Source organism: Cotesia glomerata, linkage group LG7 (assembly GCF_020080835.1).
Source record: "Cotesia glomerata isolate CgM1 linkage group LG7, MPM_Cglom_v2.3, whole genome shotgun sequence".
Lineage (NCBI taxonomy): Eukaryota > Metazoa > Arthropoda > Insecta > Hymenoptera > Braconidae > Cotesia > Cotesia glomerata.
In genome coordinates, this window is record NC_058164.1 from 7,311,462 (window position 1) to 7,333,333 (window position 21,872).

Sequence of the window (21,872 nt, forward strand, 5' to 3'; positions counted from 1 at the left end):
AAATTCAAACTTTGAGAAGCTAGAATGCCTTTTAATGAGGCTAATAGTGAAGCCAGACATTATCATATGTGGTGAAACTTGGAATCTTCAGTGTTTTAAACTATTTGCAATTGAAGACTACAACATATACTACAACAATAGTCATGTGAACAAAGCTGATGGTGTTGTCATGTATGTAAGAAGATGTATAGATCACTCTGTGATAGATGAAGAGATAAATGGAATTAAATTCCTGTCAACAATAGTGAAAGATAAAAAAGGTAAAGTGATAAAAGTAACTGGAACATATAGATCACATGATATAAACAAAAATGAATATGTTGATGCTGTCAAGTGCTATATTAATAGTAACAAAAAAAGTACTAATCATGTCATAGCTGGTGACTTTAATATAAATTTAATTAGTCCGGATGAAATAGCCGATAGATTCCTAACTAATTTCTTAAATTGTGGTTATATTCCATATTTTAACTGTGTCACAAGACCTAACCCTACAGGCGAAGGTGGCTCTTGTATAGATAATTTTTATATAAAATCGGACATTAAAAATATTAAATCATTCAGCCATACAGTGACCTTCACTGACCATTTTTCTTTGTTTGTATCGATTAATATAAATAAAAACGTGAAAGAATGGTTGCCTATGCAGAGCATCAACTATGACAAATTGAGTCTTATAAGTGATCAGGTAAATTGGAGCGTTATATCACGAGAACAAGAACCTAATACTGCAATAAATATGCTTATAGAAAATATTCAATCTCTTGTTAAAAACTCTTATAGAGTGACGAATAAAAACAATAAATATACAAATAAAATGAGGAAAAGCTGGGTTACAAAGGGAATATACATATCATGCAAAAAGAAAGAACTTCTATATTTATGTTGGAATAAGGATAGGAGTAATTCAGCTCTTAAGGCCGAATATGATAATTATTGTAAGATATTAAATAAAGTTATTAAAAATGCAAAACAAAATTATATAAAGATTCAGGTAAAAAAGTTCAATAATGATAGTAAAAAAATGTGGGGTTTTATTAGAATGAATTTAGGTCAAAAAGAAGGTAAAATGAGTAATATTGAGTATTTAGTTAATGAAGATAACAATATAACTGATAAAAAAGAAATTGCAGATATTTTTGTAAAGTATTTTAGCAACATTGGATGTGAATTGGCATCTAAAATAGATGATAAAATTAAATATCAAAAGAAAACATATGAATTAAACCAGTTTAGTATTTTTCTCAAGCCAACATCCACTGATGAAATTGAGAAAGTTGTTAATAACTTAAAAATCAAAACTGGTGGAGTTGATAGTATCAATAGTAAGGTCTTAAAGTGTTTAAATAAAAAAATTAGTGGTCCGCTTGAACATATATTTAATATCTGTTTTAATAAAGGCATCTGGCCAAGTGCTTTGAAAACCGCGGAAATTATTCCAGTTTTTAAAGCTGGTGATAAATTTGAGCCTTCAAACTATAGGCCAATTTCATTAATATCCAATGTTGCTAAAATAATGGAAAAAATAGTATATGAAAGATTAATTAACTTTGTAAACAAACATAAAATTATATCTGATAGGCAGTACGGTTTTGTCAAAAGCAGAAGTACCAACGATGCAATCAGCTTTGTTACTGAATACGTATACAAAAATCTTGATACAAACTGCCCAACTGCGATAGCTTTCCTAGATTTGGCAAAAGCCTTTGATACAGTTAACCATTTAATTTTGCTTGAGAAATTAGAAGCACATGGAATAAGGGGTTGTGTTTTGGAGCTTATGAGAAGTTATCTTAGCGAGAGATATCAAAGTGTAAAAATAAATGATAAATTAAGTGAAAGGATGCTTGTTAAAATAGAAGTGCCCCAGGGTACTATCCTGGGACCACTGTTATTTATTCTATATATCAATGACATTTTCAAAGTTATCCCAAACGGATCCCTTGTTTCATACGCAGATGACACTGCGGTACTGTGCTTTGGCAAAAATTGGAATGACGTCAGATCTAAACTTAATTATTGGCTAAGTAATTTAAATCTATGGTTGTGTAGTAATCAATTATCGCTCAACATTGATAAGTCCTCTTTCATAACTTTTGGTTGTTATTTTGACAGTGTACCAAATGAATTTGAACTGAATATCAATAATAAAATGTTGCTCCGAGTGCAATATTATAAATATCTAGGTTTAATTATCGATAGTCGTATGAAATGGGACTATCAGATAAAAGAGCTATTAAAAAAATTAAAATACTTCATTTTTCTGTTCCATAGGATAAGTAGTTTCATGAATAAGAAAACGTTAAAAATAATATATCATGCCCTTATAGAAAGCATTATTAACTATGGAATAACGGCGTGGGGAAGTGCATATAATAATATTCTAAAATCAATTTTGATAAATCAGAGAAAAATAATAAATAAATTAGGCGATAATATGTCTAATGTACTCGATATAAGTAAAACCTATATTATCAGTTCATTGTCAATGTTTTATGATGAATGCAAAGTTGAGTATGAAAATGTATGTGTTAATACTAGAAATAGATCTATTCCCTTACCAAAGATAAATAAAAAAATTGCTAGCAAGAGTGCTAGATACACTGCTATTAAATACTTTAATAAACTACCCAATAATTTAAAGTGTTTGAAAGGAGATAAGAAATCTAACAAAAATAATCTACTGAAATTGATTATAAATATATCAAGGCTAGTAATTGTATTTTGGCACTAAACTTTAAAACTTTAATTAGCAATGTTAAATATTCTAGTAACTTATAATTGTTATCTCTTTAGTTTATATAAATCCGCTATCTTGAATTAATAAATATTATACCAGTCCTGTGCACAGGTGCTTTTGCATCTCTATAGGACAGATTGTAATATAGTTATGTACATGTAAATATATTGATCTGTATCTGTAATGAAAAATAAAAATAAAATATATTATATAAATGTATATATGAAAAATATATCAAAATGCATGTGGGTACTCAAATGAAAGTTGTTGATGAGTGTAACATCAGGATGAGCTTATATCTTGAAAAATGTCAATAATTAAAAACTGACATTGTTATTTTGTCAACTAATGATATTTTTAAATATGTAAGCTCACCCTGACATAACACTCATCGCGACCTTTCATTTGAGTACCCACATCAATTTTTCATTTATTTATATATATTGTATATATGTATATATGAAAAATATATCAAAATGCATATGGGTACTCAAATGAAAGCTCTTGATGAATGTAACATCGGAATGAGCTTATATCTTTAAAAATGTCAATAGTTACAAAAGTACAGTGCAATTTAACAAAAGTCATTATTTAATAAAGCAAAATTTTATTTAATAATAGTTCACAAGTCACGGGATTTACATAGTAACTGCAAGGTTACTAGCAATAGTTATTAAACTTGCAAAGTTATAAATAATAACACGGAATAGTGTAAAACAGTAAATTACACCGTGTTAAATTTACACGAGTGAAAATTTCACACGGAGGAAATTTTACACCGACTTTTCACACTTACACGACGGTGTAAAAGTCTCTGGGTCCAACTTTACACCGAAATTTTTTACAGTGTACGATTATTTATTTGATCAAAGTTATTCTTTACACACAGTATAATAAGTATTTGTCATTTGAGTTTCCGCTACATTTCTTTGTAGCATATTTTACAGAATAGTAAGTAATAATCATAAAAATTAATAATAATAATAATAATAATAATAATAATAATAGTAATAATAATAATAATAATATTGTTGTTGAGCAGATATTTACTTTCAGAGCCAACAAAAGAGTCAGGATATACAGTAAAATATACACTGATAGAAGGATTTATTTGTATTAAAAAAATATTTGTTAATAGTTAACAAATCATTTATTAGAGACCATTTTTTAGTATCAAACAAATATTTCTTAGTATTTAAAATGATTTGTTTGTATTTAATAAATCAGATATTCATTTATTAAATATTAATAAATCTTTTTAAATACTAAGAAATATTTGTTAAGGACTAAAAAGTGGTCTCTAATAAATGATTTGTTAAATATTAACAAATATTTTTAACTATAAACAAATCCTTCTATCAGTGTATAAATAACAATAAAAAAAAATTAACTTATCGTTTAAATATAGCAACACACTATAAATACAACAAAAATAAAATAAAATAAAATTTTTAAAGATTTTAAAACGGGAACAATCTTCAAACATTTGATTTTAAAAATTTCTGAAATATTTATACTTATTATTATGTATTTTTTTATACATACATCTAGCTAGAATGAAGCAAAGCGAAGATTATTCTGAATAAAAAGTTTCTTATTTTCAAAAGAATCTAATTTTTTCCACATTTATTTGCAAAATATTATTATCATTATACACATCGAAAAATATTACACGACAAAGGCTTATGAAGTGGAAAAATAAATTATTTATAAGAGATTCTGTAAGTATAACAAAATTCCCTTAAAAAAACAAACCAAACTGAGATTTGAATTTTAAAGTAAAGATATGTCAGAGCTGAGAGGCAAACTTCAACAAGATTTAATTAAATAGCTATCAATCATCAACCAAGATCGTAAATTATTTATTATTACTCATTTTAATAAATATTATTAATCTCATTTATATGCTGAACCAATATTATATTTTTTGTGCCAAGATTTAATAATAAAAATTATTTGTGAAAATAATTTAGTTCAAAGAAGAATATTTGTCAATAAAATATCAATTTTACGGAATAAATAATTCTGAATAAAAAATTGATCAAATATTAAATATTAGCAAAAAGTACAGTAAAACAAAAAGTTATTAAAATTTATTATTATTATCATCGATATTGAAACAGCTAAAAAAAAAGGATAATAATTTACCCCTTTAGCGTGGAATATTTTGTTGAAGGCGATCAAATCAATGGGCCCATCACCGCACAATACATAAGCGACACTTTCAATTTGATCAATGAAGTCCGCTTGTTTGTCACTTCTGGCGAGTGAACCGAGAAAATAACAAAAAACAAAATAAAAAAATCGTATATACCTATACATATACACATAATATAATATAAATATAAAATAAAATGAAACTAGGATGAAGAGACGGGGATGGATTTTTGACGTGACAGTCGCGCGAATGTACGTGACGACGATAGATCTGCACACTTGGCAAAATGGACAGCAAGCCAGAAAAGATATAGTAGAAAAATAAAATAGCAAAATAACTGCATTTGACCTAGCCCGCCGAATACTCTATGCTCTATTCCATCCTATCTATTCAATATACATATATATGCATTTATATGTGTATAGAATCTTTATTTGAATGATAAATAAAAAGTAAAATAAAATTTACTTACGTCAGTCGGGCTTTGAGGAACTCAATCCAGTCTTCTTGTTTGAGAAGCTCGTCTCTGTCTTGATCAAAGAGTATAAACAATTTCCCCAAGAGTACCTGAAAGTTCATAGACTGTAGTATCCTACTACTACTACAACTAGTACTAGGTACCAGTAACAGTTGGCTTTGAATTGTGAATCATAGCTACTCTGTATGTCTAGATTTTCTGTACCGTTCATATATATATATATATATATATATATATATATATATATATATATATATATATATATATGCTATATATATATGCTACATACATGGACATTTACGTATCTGTATTATACATGAAACTACTGACGGTGTCTTGTAGAAGGGTACTACGTGCACTTGTACACCGAGTTGTACTACTGCGCTACTACTTTGCCGGAGAAACTGATATTTGTGTTTGTCGGAGCTACACACTTGCTATACTTTGCCAGTACTATACATAATACTATTTAAAGTATAAAATACTATGCAACCACGATTTACGACTTACACACACAGATTCTTGGAAAAACTTACGGCACATTCCAGTTAAGACATTTCACCTTACTAAATCATTCACGAAATATCTTTTTTTTTCATTTGTTTCCGGCACTTTATAAGATCCCTTGCGTGCTTGCTGATTAACGAGTACGTGACATTTATTAATATATCTCTATCTTGTTTGTTCACGGGTAAACGTTTTAATAAAACCTTATTCAAATCCAAGAATTAACGATGTTTTTACTCAACTAAATATTTTTATGCTCAAGTGTTATGAATTATTTTGTTCGATTCCATTTTATTATCTGTATTATCGTTATTAGTTTGAAGGCTAAGTTGTGAGGTCTATATTCTAGTGTTTTTTAGATTTTCAGGATCGTATATACTCTGGAAAAATCGATAGTTATGGTCAATGAACTAAGAAGGGTAAACTGATTGTAAATTATTGTGATAGTGTTCTACCAGAAAGAAAAATTAGTTCAATGGATGTGAATTTTTTCAGTGCTAATAATCGAGAATCAATATTTTAGTTTCAAATAACCAAACGTTATTTTTGCTTTTTATATTTGTTACGGATGAATAATTCACTTCTGTGAATTGATAATATTATTTGTGATAATAATTCTATTAATTGGTAGAAATCATATTTGATTATTGTAACGAATAATTTGAGAGAGAAGTGAAAACAAATTTGATTTACTTTAGAAGAATATTATTCAAGTTTTTATTGACATGCTTTTTTGGTTGTTCATTTTGTTAAAATTTATCGATTGTAGCCGGTCTTCTGTTTGTTAAATTATATTGATTACCAATTATAACGTTGTTTAATTTTGTTAAAAAATGGCATCAACTTAAAAATTTATTTATGTATATTAGAGGATGTGTTACAGGTCTACTCATAAAATCTCTACTCACAGCTATCAACGACATCTGCACCCAATTACATTTTTATTCGAAATCATATTCATTCAGTTGTTACGTCCCGGTTACCTTACAGGTTTGTAAGTAACCAGTAGAACAACTAAAGCTGGAGATAAAGATGTTACGACCTCCAGAGTCGTAAGTAGAGGTTCTCGAATTAACTCCGAAATAACTAACTTCGGTGAATTTAATTAACAAATTAATGTTACTTGCTTTCAGGTAGAACTTTAATCAGTTACAACCTTACTCAAATTCGACAGTAGTCAATTACAACGTTGCTCAGTTTCAATTGTATTCATTTTCAAGTCTATTCACTGAATTTTTAACTCAGTTACATCTCTATTCACAAAGAATTTATTCACTTACATTTGTAATCATTTACAACTGCACTCAAGTTCATCTCTACTCACGAATTTTTACATTATCAATTAACCATAAATTTGTGAGTAGAGATGAACGTGAGTACAGTTGTAAATGATTACAAATTTTAACATCAAATCAAACCAAAAAGTATAAAATATTTTTGAATAGCTTTTAATAAGTTTAAAATAAAAATAGTGATTATCTGTGAAAAAAAATTTCTATTTTAGATTATTTTGATTTGTCCATATCAGGACATATATGGCTTTATCAAAAAATTTTATATCCGTATATCAGGCACTCTATAGCTATATTAGAAAATTTTTTTACTTGTAGCAAAAATATTTATTTTATTGTAATAAAAACAGCGTGAGTGCTTTATAAAATATTTTTATAACAGTTCGACTTTTATGAATACTTACCAATAAAGTATTTACAACAGTTTCATCCCGCATTCCGGGGTTTCTTTACAATAAAATAAATTTTTTGTTATTCACTTTATTAATGTTTTCAACTTACTCAAAATTATTTACAACTTCTTAGTTTGATTTGCTATTAAAGTGCGTCTTTCAGTCTTTTAAACAATAATTTACTCTCATTATCTATTGACCCAAATTCATGCTTATTCTTATTAATAATAAGAATATTAATAATAAGTTATCATATAGACGATAATTCGACTTTATGTTTCATCAGACTTCCAGATGATCATATCTAATTATAGTTTATCAAATATTACTATAATGATGTTTGTATATAGTTATGAATAATTGAATCGTATTGCTTATCATTGCTTATCGTTATCAATTAAACCAGGAAGTTTGTAGTCATACTTGTGTTTAACCTCAAATACTATACATACATTTTGATATATATTTTTAGCATTTGAACAATGTTAATTTTCTGATAAGTTATCAGACATGATTGACGGTAACATGAATAAGTATTTCGTTCTATAGTGAGTTATTGAGTTAATTTTTACAAACTGTCTTGTTTAATTAAATATTTTAATTGACGTTTTTTTAAAGTATCATTTGAGAGAATTTTGCCGATATCGTGCTTTAATTTAATATATTTCGATTTTATTCATACATAACTTATTTTAAATGCCAATAAAGTTTGTTCATTTAATATAAATTTATCTTTAGTGTGGCAGACAACTGATATGACAGTTTTCGTTTTAAAAATTAAAGTACAAAAAGTTAAACTTTTGTGAAATTAAACTTCAAACTCTTCAGTTTAAAATATTGATCAATGATCATGGAAGAGAAGTGAAAAAGTGAAAATCAATTTTTTAAAAGTAAAACTTTTTCCGGTGCGACAGTAAAATACGTTTTTTTGTATATCTTACTCATTTTTATCTTATAAAAAATAATAAAAATTTACTCTAACGGAATGCATTCTTCACGTTTAATCTAAAAATTTTTTACTGAGCATATTACGGCACATTAAAAAAAAATAACTTATAACTTAAATTATTAAGAAGTCTTATTTATTAATGAACTGCAAAGGTTCCTCGTAAATCGACTTTTAATGGATCCGAGAGCAGAGGGATCAAAGATTAAAATATTATTATATCTTAATTATGCCCAACAGACTTCAAATTTTGGAGAGTTTTTTATGTCTGCGAAGAACGAGTTTTGATAGAACAAAAATGGACTTTGAAGAATTTAAGTTAACGTTTTTTAAAATATCATCATTTGTTCATTGTAATTAACTTTTTCTTTCAAGTTGTTATTTATGTCAATTTTTTTTATCCTACTTTTGATGTGCAACAGGAAAAAAAATCTGGAAAACGGTTGACCCTGCAGGCCATCCCTGGAACATCTCGCTATATAAAAAACACTTGAGAAATTATCTATTCCGAGCTCGAAATTCTCTTCGAGCTCGAAATTCTAGTAGTTATTGAGAACATATTTTTTTGAAAATTTTTAATTGCGATATCTTCCGAACGAATAAATTGTTTTTGATGGAACTTGCAACATTCAACGCAGTTTTTCAAGCACAGAAAAATTATTTGTTACCTACCAAACGATTCGACGTGAAATTTTGAAGTTATGTTAGAAAAAATACTTTTTTGGAATTTTTCAAAATATCTCTCAAACGAATGGATCGATTCTGATGCAGTTTGTAGCGATCGACGCATCTTTTTAAGCCCTAATAATTAACTTTCCAAATTAAAAACGATCCGATCAGAAATTTTGAAGTAATTTAAAAAAAAAAAAAAACACTTTTAGAAATTTTTTGTCAACGATATTATATCTCTCGAATCAATGAATCGATTTTGATTTTTTAAACGGCATTCGGCATTATTTTTCAAGTTTAAGAGTTGATTCGGTTGTGGAATCGATCGGTAAAGCAGATTACAGCTTATTTTGGACAAACATGATTTTAAAAACTTTTTTTTTTCGGTTTTTTTGGATTTTCTCGAAATCTATCGTACCGAATCGGTTTAAGCCTAAATGAAAGTCTAAGTTTCGCTGATCCCTATCGAATAACGCCAACCTCGTTCAAATCGGTTGAACACGCATACAGACATACTGCCGTCGTCGTAGGAATAGTCAGAATAGCTTCCTAGTACCTCTAAAAGTGGAGATCTGATGAGAACTCGATTTTCAGAAATCGGGGTGAAACCAATAATTACTTGATTTTTTGAAAATCATTGATATTCATAGCAGGAAGTTAAGAAAATATAAAATAGACAAAAAAATTGTTGTTCATAAGTTGAAATTTCTTCTCGAAGACTCTTCAACTTCAGAAATCCTATTTAAATTCTTAATTCGCTGTGACAATTAGAAATTAGCTTATCAATTTTTTATGACTGAAAATAAGTAAAGCTCACTTCGTACAACTACTTCAATTTTTATTATGCATGAAAAAAAAATTGATAAAATTTGAATAAATTTAGATTTAGATTTATTTATTATTGATGCCAAGGCACAAGCCAAATGGCAAAATCAGTTTCATGGTTATACAATTTCTACAAAAAAAAAAAAAAATAAGTACTATGAAAATAAATTTCTGCGAGTACATAACATAAAATACTTAGTAATGTATAAAAATTAGTTTAAATAATATGTATATAAATTTGAATACAATCAAATTCAATTTGAAAAATTTATATGAAAAAAAAAAAAAAAAAAAAAAAAAATGAATAGAACTATAGCGAGTAATAAAATTTTATAAATCATAGAAGATATGGGAAGATAACAGTAATTTCATTAGTCTTAATAAAATGTCAAGTTAATTTAACTACAACAAGAGAATTTAATTCAACTGCAGTATTTATTTTGTCTACAACGTCCAGACGCTGAACAGGAGTTAATTAAAGTTTCGAATAAGAATAGTTGAGATCAAATAATTTAATTATAACGGAAGCTGTTTTACTGATAATAATGACTTTTTGAGAGGCCTCATTAAATTATTTTTACTTGAAAAGATGTCATTTAATTGAAAACTCAATTTGAATTTAGTTGACACGGTCAGTAAAATACTGTGTATTGTTTTCGCCTTGCTTAACTCTGAAAAATATTTATTTTGGGCGTCCATGAACTATTAAATTTCAGTATTTATTTATTTTTCAGAAATTACTCCATCATGAAGGATAAATATTAATAAATAACAGGTTGAAAAATAAATACTGGGGGCAAACATTTGATTTGATTTAGTGCGTCGGTGTGAAATGTTATCACACAGGACTACCGTGGAATTTAAATTTTACAACAAATTTTCAACGTATTTGTTTATTTATCAAATAATCGTAAACTCAATTCCCCAAAAACGTAATTTGAATAATCTTTTGACAGTAATGTTCTTTTTCTTACACTGAGCAAAAAAATAAACTAACTTGATGTAAAGAAATATTTATCAAAAAAATTTATTAGTTTCACTTCAAAAACTTATTTTCTTAATATTCTTTATTTGAAATTTCCTTTTCTTCCGTCGATAACTACGCTCGATTCAACAATTATTGAACTTTAGTCCGCAAAGTTAAATTTTTCAGGCGATTACAATTCTAACAATTAAAATCTGCTCGATTTGATAAAATTTATTACTTCAAGACTATTTTTTAAGTGAAATTATTTTAAGATAGTCCCTACATCCAATCACTTTTCAACAGATTTTGTCGATTTTTTTTCACAGTTTAAGAATAACGTTTACTAATAAATCTTAAAGTTTCCAAATTTATTACCATTTATAATACAAGATGTATAATGACAAAATTCTCAATTTTCACACACAAAAAACAAATTTCTTGCGCTAAAAGAAATTTTAAGGAAACCGAAACTACTTCTCATTTAAAACATATGAAATTCTCTGACTACCCAAAGATTCTCTGTTATACTAAAAAATATCCCTCGAAAGAATTAGAAAAAAAACTAGCAAAAGAAAAAAAAATACTTTTTTGATTACTCAATACATAAAATTAGAAGAAACAATTTGATTCAGAGTATGCAAATTCAGTGATGATATTTTAAGATCAATATCCAATATTTTACCGATAATAACTCACTTAGCGCTTGCACAAAAAATAACCATAATTATGTTGTATCAATAAAACAATAATTTGATTGTAATAACAACTCAAAATTAACTTGTTAACTCTCACAACAAAATAATTTATCGCCGTAAAATTAAAGACCATAAAAATGATAGTATACTAAATCAATAATTACATAAAATAATTTTTATTACTCGCAATAAACGTCAATAGTGAAGAAATAATCAACACCGAAGCCCCATTCCGTTATTGAATAAATGTAAATACCAATTACCCATTACAAACAATCATTTTTTTTTTATTGAGACTCCTTTGTTAATTTATTGTTCGACCCAATTTTTTTAGCCGCAAGAAACAAAAAAAGCAGTTAAATATTAATCATAACAAAGTTACCGCTTCAGTATTGATTTTGCGTGCGTCAGTATAAAATTTCGTAATATAATAAAAACAAAATAACAATATTAATAATTATACAATAAGAACAATAACAATGCAACCGTTTAATTTTAGCGAATCATTTATTTAGACGATGAATTGCAAAATGGGTCAATACCATGGTCAAATCGGTAAGCCAATCTCTGTGTTTGGTTGTCGCCCTCTCTCAAATGTCGAACCACAAGTAGATTTGCCAACACACCAGACGCTTTAAACCGATACACACAAACCGCTGTTTACTTATACTAGTTACCAAGTATATAGTACCAGTACCAGTACCAGTACAGCTAGCGTGTGTTATTTGATCCCATTCTTGAACGAAACTTGAGCAAACCTCGTAATCGTGATGACGGCTCGAGTACCGCCGGCAATTATCATCCGATTATCCTGAATACAACTTTCGTTCGTATGGTACGGCTACGTCTTGGTTGCTTTTTGTTCTCCATAATATATAATATTAAAACTGAGTTAATGAGCCACTTTAATAATAATACGTGTGAACGCATGAATGCCGAAAAAAGGCCAACAATTCACCGAATTACCGGATTACTCAATTTATTATTTTTTTTTTTTTTTGCGAAAATAAATAAAAAAACTAAAGCAACATATACATACATATTTACACACAACAATTTAGTGTTTAATTTAAACTTGAGCCAATTTCGCTCGAATGCCAGCCATGACTGACAGACTAACCCATCAGCAAATGTATAATTAATGTTTACGTGTGGGCATACAGGTGTAGTGTGTAGGTACAGTAATAGTATGTATGTAATATATTTGCAATAATATAAGATTTCTCGCAATGCGATGAGGCGCTCGAGGCGTCAAGGTCTCAAGCCTGAAGCGATCGAGTGCCTTGATCAAACAGAGCCCTCAATCCTGAATAGATCGACTTCTCGATTCGCCTCGAGATATGTCGATCTATCTACACTAATATATAATCCAAATTCATGCTACATACTACATACTACATACGACATACGACGTACGACGTATGACGTGTGTGTACCTATGTCTACATGGATGTATCAACTAAGACATATATACATATGTATATGTGTAATATAATATCTGTGCATAGAGATTGTTGTCTAGTTTCTGGCATAGCTCCGAGTAAACCCATTACTGATCACGTAATCCACGCGCCGTTGCGTTTTATATATTAAACTCAGTTTTGCTCTTATTATTATTATAAGTATTATTATTATTATTATTATTACTACTGGTACTACTACTGCTATCGTTCCTGCTCGTGGTATCACTTTTGACGGAGGAGCGAAAAAGAAGAATGTAAGTTAGCTAGCTAGTTGTAAGTAACTTTGTTAAATAAGAGAGAATGGGTTCGCAAGCACGATCTATCGATTATTATTTAACGAGACCTCGACGATTGCCCGGGGGTTCCCACCAATTGCCTTCCCCTTACGGCAAACTCTCTTCTTCCTGCCGGAGCTCGAACTACCTTCGTTATCTCTCGGACGTGCCTTTGTAATGTAAGAGAGTACAATCATGTTACGAGAAGGAGATTTCAGAAATATAAAAATTTACAGTGTAATAATATTTTACAGCTGCGCCCTGCTTGCTGTTGATTTCCGTTGAAATCTCCCGCGAATTTTGGATTAAATGTTTTATAGAATGTTTACGCTTTTCGGTTATGGTTATTTTGGAAATTTTGTTGATGATTCGTGCCGTGAAAAAATGATCTTTATTTATCAAATTGGATTTTAATTTTAGATTTAAAAAAAATAAATAGTTGTCGATTATTCAAATTATTATTGTTGAAATTAATTTTATTTTCGCGTTAATACTTAGTCGATCATTGAAAAAAATTAAACATTATTAATTGAAATTTTTATTTTCCATTAATATAATTCAAACATTTTTTCTTTCAAAGAAACAATTATTTTCTGTGATAATACAAACAAAAATTATACCTGACAGTTTTTTTTATTTATTTTAACAAATAAAATTTTATTAAAACAATTATTTATTTAAAATTGCATTCATAGTTTTAATTTTTACATATGAAATTTAGAAATTTTTTTTGTTGTAAATTTTAGCACAAAAAAAAATTTGTATATATAACATATATGAAAACATACAGGCATATATAAAAAATTGCTTCTACGTTTTTGACGTAAATGCATATAATTTAGATATAAGGTAAAGTACCCAGTACTTGAACACTTGTAAAAATGGGACCAGTAGTTGAACAGACTTTTCGAATTGTTATAATACAAAATCCGTAAATTTATTATGAGTAATATGCGCATATTATAATTATTAAATGATACAGTAATTGATTTCTGTAAGTTTTTTCAATTATAAATCAAAACAATTATATTTTTATTAACTTGAAAGTTGACATGTCGAGAATCGTCGATAGATGCTATTTTTTTCATGAAAAAGGTACTAAATCGTGAACCGAACAATCAGTCAAAAAAACGGTATATCATCATTTTAAGTAAAAAAAATTGTACCATCTAATGAAACAGTCTTTTCTGAATAACATATATTTTTTGCAAAGACATAAACTATAATTTTTATATTAAATTTTAGCGTTCAACTATACCTCCAAATTTTTAAAGTGGTACCCAGAACTTGAACAGGCTGAGGCCGTATAAATTTAACAGTACTATAACCTCTAATAGGTTTATAGACTAGTGATCAGCATTGTGATTTGTATTAATTACTCCAATTTAAATAAGTTTTATGACTAAAAATTAGTGTAATTAAAAATTATTGAACGTTTTGAATGGAGTTTTTTTGATTTATGATTGAAAATTTGCTTTGTCATTCATAAAAAATGTAAATAAAAAATTAAATACAAATATTTATCATTTTTAAATGAACATATTAAATATTCACAGTATTATATTTAATATTATTCAATAATATTTTATATTTCTTTTGATATTTCAATAAAACGTTGAAAATTTTTGGTGCGCCTATTGCCACATATTTCATTAGTTCAACTACTGCTCCCGGAGTGTTCAACTACTGCGGCTTGTCAGAATTGATTGTTCAACTACTACTCCTTTCATAGTCTTTTTTAAAAACTTTGTCAAAATATAAATAACCAATTATCTTTGTTATTTTGCGCTTCAATCAATTTAAAATTGTTTACATTTTCATGAAAATCACTAATTTGAACTAATAATTACATCTTTATATATTAAAAGTAGAGTCAAATATGTTTTACTTTGAAATCTGTTCAACTACTGGGTATTTTACCTTATGTGTGGGTATAAAATTTTTTATGTGAGTCTTTTTGCTTTTAAAGATATATTTTCCGTCGAGGATATTTGTTAAAAGAACCTAAAAATTGTTAGTTATTGATGAATTCCCGTATCATTTATTTCTTGTAATTAATCGACGCTATCGACATTAATGTTCAAATAGTATTAGATTGTAAAAAATTTAAGTTTTTACTCGAATGTTGTGAAATTTTCAACCAGGAACACGAATTACTCTAGGTTGAATAAAATAAATTAAATGAGGTTGATTTTCACCAGATAACGAGTTAAAAACTCCCCGAGTAGAAAAGTAAACAAATTGTCCAATTAAATTATCATTGTTTATTTACTACCGAATTTAAATGAAATGTTTCGCTTTATAAAAAAATCTTGAGAAGATAAATTATATGCTATATATAGGTGACCGGGGTAGGGGTAAAATGGGGTAGAATAGACAACATGAGGTATCCCAAAAATTTAGTGAAAAAATTTTTTTTCCAAAAAGCTTTTTTAAACTATGAAGATAGATTTAATTACCTTTCTAAATTTGATAATTCTCAAAATAAATATTATTTTCGAAAAAAAAAATTTTTTTATCAAAAATTGTTTATATATAAACAATTGTTTATATATAACAGCTCCGAGTCGAAATCTCCAACGTTATTCCAACGTTTCCAACGTCTCCAACGTTACAAGCGTTCCCGATTTTTTTTAATTTTCAATTTTCTTAGTGGGAAGTTAAAAATATTAAATGAAGGAATCCCACTTTGAAAAAATTTGGAAGGGATCGGGTTCAAAAGTGGTCGATTTGGAGTGAAAAGATCACTATACATTATATATTTTTTTTGTCTTTCATGTCTAGATATATTTTTATTTATTTGTAAAGTTCAAAACATTGAATTAACGCTTTTAACGTTGGAAACGTTGGAATAACGTTGGACAAAAAAAAAAAAAATTTGAACCAAAAAAGAATTTTGAAGAAATAATCTTGAATCAAGAAAAAAAGTTCTTGAATCAAGACAACTTTTGTATGTTTAAAAATATATTTATGATTTTTGCTTGACTGAACTGAAGATAATCAGTTTCTTCAAAATTCTTTTCTTTCTAGAAGATTTTTCAATTGATCCTTTAACTTTTTTATCGGTGTAGAATGATTCGGTGTTTTAAAACTGAACTCCAATTCATTTCGAGAACGCTTAGCTTTTATCTGTCACCGATTAAAAATAAGTGTACTTAGAAAAAGCTTAATTTGATTTCAGAAAATAATCTTAAATGTTAAAGTAGCTTCGACTACAAAAAAATTTTTGTAGTTCAGCAAAGTTTTTGCTTTGTCAAAAAATTTTTATTGTCATATATAATAATATGTCATAATATCATAAATGCATGATACAGAGATAAAAATGTATTTAAACCAGAAAAATTATAAGTGAAATTCCAAAATGTTCCATTTATTTTAAATACAATAAAAAAAAAAAAAATTAGAAAAACGATAGACCCTGAAGGCCATTCATGCAACTTCCCGATAATTCCATACCTAGGTGCATAAAAGTTTCTTCGAGCTCAAAAGTCTGATAGAAGTTTCATAGAACAATATTTTTTAAATTTTCAAACCGCACTAACTTTTGAATGAATCAACCGATTTTCACGCGGTTGGCAGCATTTGACGCAATTTTTTTAGTTTCATGAAGAATCTTCAAGTTTGAATTGATAAAACTAGGAAATTTGGAGTAATTCCAAAAAAACACTTTTTTCGGTTTTCTTTCGTTCATGATATCTCTTGAACGAATTGACCAATTTTGACCGGCTTGACGGCGATCGACGTAATTTTTTCATGCTAATAGCTGATTAGTTTTTGAAATCGAACAGTGCAGCCGTTTAAAAGTTATTCCAAAAAATGTCGGAGTTATGTTAAAAAAACACTTTTTTTTCAAATATTTTATCGAGGATATCTCTCGAACCAATCAACCGCTTTCTACGTTCTTGGCGGCGATTGACGCGGTTTTTTAAGCTCTAAAATTATTCTATATCATCAAAAACGATCCGAAAAGAAATTACGAAGTTATGTCAAAAAAACTCTTTTTTCGGTTTTCTTTCGTTCACGATATCTCTCGAACGAATCAACCGATCTTGACCGGATTAGCGACGATAAGCGTGGTTTTTTAAGCTTAAGGGCGGATTAGTTTTTGAAGTTGATCGATAAAGCCGTTTAAAAGTTATTCCAAAAAAACCACTTTCAAAAAAAATTTTTTTCTTATTTTTTTCGAGATTTTTCAAAATTTCTCAAAATCTATCGGTCCGAATCGGTTCAAATTCACAGGAAATCTAAGTTTGAGGGAACTCTTTAGAACGCCGTTTAGTATATTCCGATCGGTTTAGTCGTTCAAAAGTTATAAGCGAGTCACATAGTCACATAGTCACATAGTCACACACACACACACACACACGCATAGTGATAATATCGCGGGAATAGTCAGGAAAGCTTCCTAGGACCTCAAAACGTCGAGATCTGATGAAAACTCGATTTTTGCAAAATGTGGTGAAAACAATAACTTCCTGATTTTTGAAAATCTTCGATTTTCTTAGCGGGAAGTTAAAAATTACTATATTTGGATCTCCGAGAACTGAGCATTTCCTCAAGTACCCTTATTTTGCCCCCCTCCCCCCTCTGATTCAATTCTTTTTTTGTTTGACAGAAAATTTAACTGATGAACTGAAATTTTCTGAACGCTTTCTTAAATTACTACCTACAGAATGCAGCATTTACACAGGGACATAAACTTCCTTTGATTGAACAGAAATATTTTTCCGTTGATTTAATTCTCCGGTGACAAAGTATCAATTTAGGAGAAATAAAAATTTTTCAGATAAAGTTGACATGACATTTTTATTAAAAATTCCGGGCGTGTGAGCTTTTGCATAAAAAAAAATTGAATATTTATGTCATAAAAATGAATTTAATTGTTTTTTTTTTTTAATAATTCTTTTGCGAAAATATAAAAGTTCATTCAAACAATATTGTTGTTTAACTAAAATATATCATAAATTGATACTTCTTTGATTATATTATATTTAGATTAAAATTAATTCCACAGAGTTCGAATAAATGAGTTCTACCGTAAAGTGTAGTTTTTAGATTTAGTTAACCGATATCTTTAAAAAAAAAACTTTTTGTTAGATTTGATTAATATAAGAGGATTTATTTCATATATTTTAGTATGAGATGTTAAATTCTTTACGGGTTGCAGCATCGGTATCAGTTGCAGCGGTCTATTTTTTAAGGGCAGTAAAAAAAACCCGGAGCTAGTCGGATACTTTTTTAATTTGGTTAACGGAGGTACTGATGTGATAATAATCTGGGATGAATAAATAATAAATTACCTCATCTTGAAAGAGCTTCCTGAAAGACTCCCGGCTGTACTTAAGAGATCCCTCGAGTTTCAAGAGCTCCAAGCACTCCTTTAGGGTGGTGCTTCTTCGTCTTTCAATCAAACACTCCTCCTCCATTGAGCTCATGCACTCTGCACGGATCTCGTAACTTGGCATCGTAAAGTCTCCCTCAGGTAAACGTCTCTTTACTCCAACTCTCTACTCTCTTACTATGTTCTCTTGTTCACTGAAATTCACCCTGTAACACGTCGAGAACTAAATTGAGTATACACTCGGTGATAGTTACTTACATTAGCTAATTTAGATACTGTTATTGCGACTGTGACTGACATTTTATTATTGTTATTATTTTTTAAAATTATTATTATTTTTTTTTATTTAAATTAATAGTCTCTTAAGGGGGGAAATACGTGTACAGGCTTAAAAAAATTCAACTTTTTTTTTTTTTTTTTATAAATCGCTTGTAAAACTATTAAAAAATATAGATTTAAAATTTCAAGTTAAAATTCCTATTCATTCAAAAGTTATAAGCGATTAAGTAATTACTTTAATACTATTTTACATTAACTTTTTCTGTTACTTTTTTTTTAAACGCGTTTTTCTCGAAACGAGTTTTTTCAAAACTGTGTGCAGTCTAGCTTAAAGAGTTTTAAACCAATCATCTTCCGATATTGCTTATAATTTTCTTTATACAATTACCTTGAATATGAACCTCAATCGAAAGCGATATTTTTATTTAAACTATTTTTTTTTAATAAACAATGTATGAAAAAGTGGTAAAAAATCACGACTTAATTCCACAGCCTTCTAAAAAATGCAAATTTTTACTTTTTTTTCGAATTGAGGTTCATATGGAAGATACACATACAAATGAAGTAATTTTTCTGTGCCATTGATTTCAAATAAAAATTGTGGCTTCCATACTGCACACAGACTGTTAAGTCGGATGACAACCTACGATGTGTATCAGCTGATATCTCCGCTATTTGTTAATTTATATTGTTGTTTAATACAAAAAAATACTCATAAATATATGTATAAAATAACTTGTTAGTTTCAATAAATAATATTAATTTGTTATACCTTACAAAAATGAATGAAAATCAGTATGAAAACGGCCTTCTACACGTATTTCCCCCCTTAAGCGAGTATAAGAAGAGTTTAATCTTCTACAATTTTTCAAGCAGTTGATGTAATGAAAATTGACTTTTTAATTTGAATGACGTTTTGATAAATCATTTTTCATCATTAGATCGAATAATGTCGTAGGTAAGAAGCTTTCTTGCTACATCCGCTTAGTCTTTTTTATTATGAGTTTCTAATTTAAACTTCATAATAATAATTATCCAATAACTCCGGTAAGACATCAAATTTTTGTCTGAAGATGGTTAAATTATATTTCAACATAAAAAAATTATACTTATAATAATGCAATCAGTTAAACTTTCAATCATCACTCAAGTTTACGTTTATTTATAAATCAAAACGAAGGATACTTGTCTTAACTTTCTTAGAATATTTATTTATCAATATTTTAGCTTCTAAATTTAAGACATTTTATACAAAAAAAAATAGAATGATAAAATTTGCTCAGGTTCTAATTACTTTTTAGCGTTTCAAATGTAGAAGATGAAATATTACAAAAGATAATAAAAAATTATTTCGAAAAAATTTTTAATCTATTATTTGATGGATAATAATATCAATAAAGAAATATAAGCTAATTTTAAAGGAATTTCATTTTTGAGGCACTAACGTTATTATTGTGATTATTACTAGCTCGAAGCACAACTTATTAAACTACGCTTGCAAAGCGTACTTCAATAAATAAATATTTCTAAAATTAAAAGATATTTTATATACTTAGAAAAATTGAAAAAAATATATATATAACGCAAACACATACATTTAAAATAAAATTTACTAGTCTTTTATCCGTTAAAATTATTTTTTAAACTTATCTAATTATGAATTTGAATAATTGTGTTCAGGCTTATGTTTTGATATTTTTTAGTTTTTTATAAAGTATACTACAAAAAATAAATTTTCATCATTGTAGAGGCTTGCTTTGCTTACCTAATCAATTCTAGACTAATTTCCTAGCCATTTAATAGAAAAATTATTTTTTGGTAAAGTTTACATATGCCGGAAATAATTTATTAGACTTTGAAAAAAAAAAGTTCAATTACTAGTACGACATTTAAAAGTTATTTTTGGATTTTTTTACTGTAAATTGTGTAAATAATAATTTTTACGTTTTAAAATTTGAAATGAAGTAATTAAAAATAGAGTTTTTTAGTTTATTGTAGCTTCTACAATTATTTACACTATAAATATTAATCGAAAGGTTTAATTGTTGGTCTGTTCGATTACTCTTAAAATAAATAAGGAAAAAAAAAGTGATTGAAAAGTAAAAAGTTTAAAAACAAAAAAAAAAGGGAGTGAGTTAAGACAAATTGAAAGTTCAAGTGCTAGAGTGATGAACTTGGTGAGTCGAGTCGGTAGCAAACACACTCAGTGTACCCAATGAATCGGGGTAGACGATAGACGAATAACGCGGGGTAACTGTGGGATGGGAAAGGGGTATGGGTATGGGTGAAGGGGTGCACAAGTAAACCCAAGTATACCGGAAGGAAAGCATTTCAAATAAAACAAACCAGAAAGTTGAATCACCGAAAAAGGTTAAATCTAAAAAACCTTTTTTCGCTCCACGAGAAATCACTCTGGTGTCACTGGATTTTATTTAGTTTTGTTTTAGTTTTTATAAATGAATTGACGCGTTCATCATGTAGTTGAGTAGACGCACAAGAAACTCCACCGATCACCTATCACACTCTATTTATTGTCGATTTAGATTTTGTTATTTATTTTCCTCGAAAGTCTATACTAGTTTATTTTCAATTCTATTTCAACAACTATTTTTTATTATTGTTTTTTTCAGTTGTTTATTTTTTATTATCGGAGGGAGCCTGTGGGGGCGGCTCGACTCTACTCGGTTTACTATTAAACGCGTTGTAGACCATTGAATTTCCGAGGATAAATCGAATCACGCAATTCCCGAAAGAATTGCGTCACTACCAGACACCTTTTCATGCTCACGTCACTAAAAATATTTGAATGTCGAAAATTACACGGAGTAGTGGAATTTCGTCGGAA

The 21,872-nt window shown here is 28.2% G+C and overlaps 1 protein-coding gene across 4 annotated transcripts in view; it reads right to left on the reverse strand.

Moving 5' to 3' along the window:
* LOC123268812 (NADPH oxidase 5) overlaps window positions 1-21,540 on the reverse strand; it is a 71,447-nt gene extending 49,907 nt beyond the window's left edge. The window contains exons 1-4 of one of the 4 annotated variants that reach the window (XM_044734180.1): window positions 21,417-21,540; window positions 18,708-18,956; window positions 5,371-5,465; window positions 4,889-5,000 (exon numbers count right to left, since the gene is read on the reverse strand). In XM_044734180.1, the coding sequence (XP_044590115.1) occupies window positions 4,889-5,000; window positions 5,371-5,465; window positions 18,708-18,872 (372 nt within the window). In that variant the 5' untranslated portion in view covers window positions 18,873-18,956; window positions 21,417-21,540. Of the gene's footprint in view, window positions 1-4,888; window positions 5,001-5,370; window positions 5,466-5,886; window positions 5,935-7,579; window positions 7,670-12,211; window positions 12,645-18,707; window positions 18,957-21,416 lie in introns of those variants that run through there. The other 3 variants (XM_044734183.1, XM_044734181.1, XM_044734182.1) reach the window with 3 other exon arrangements.
* Window positions 21,541-21,872: the final 332 nt, after the last annotated feature.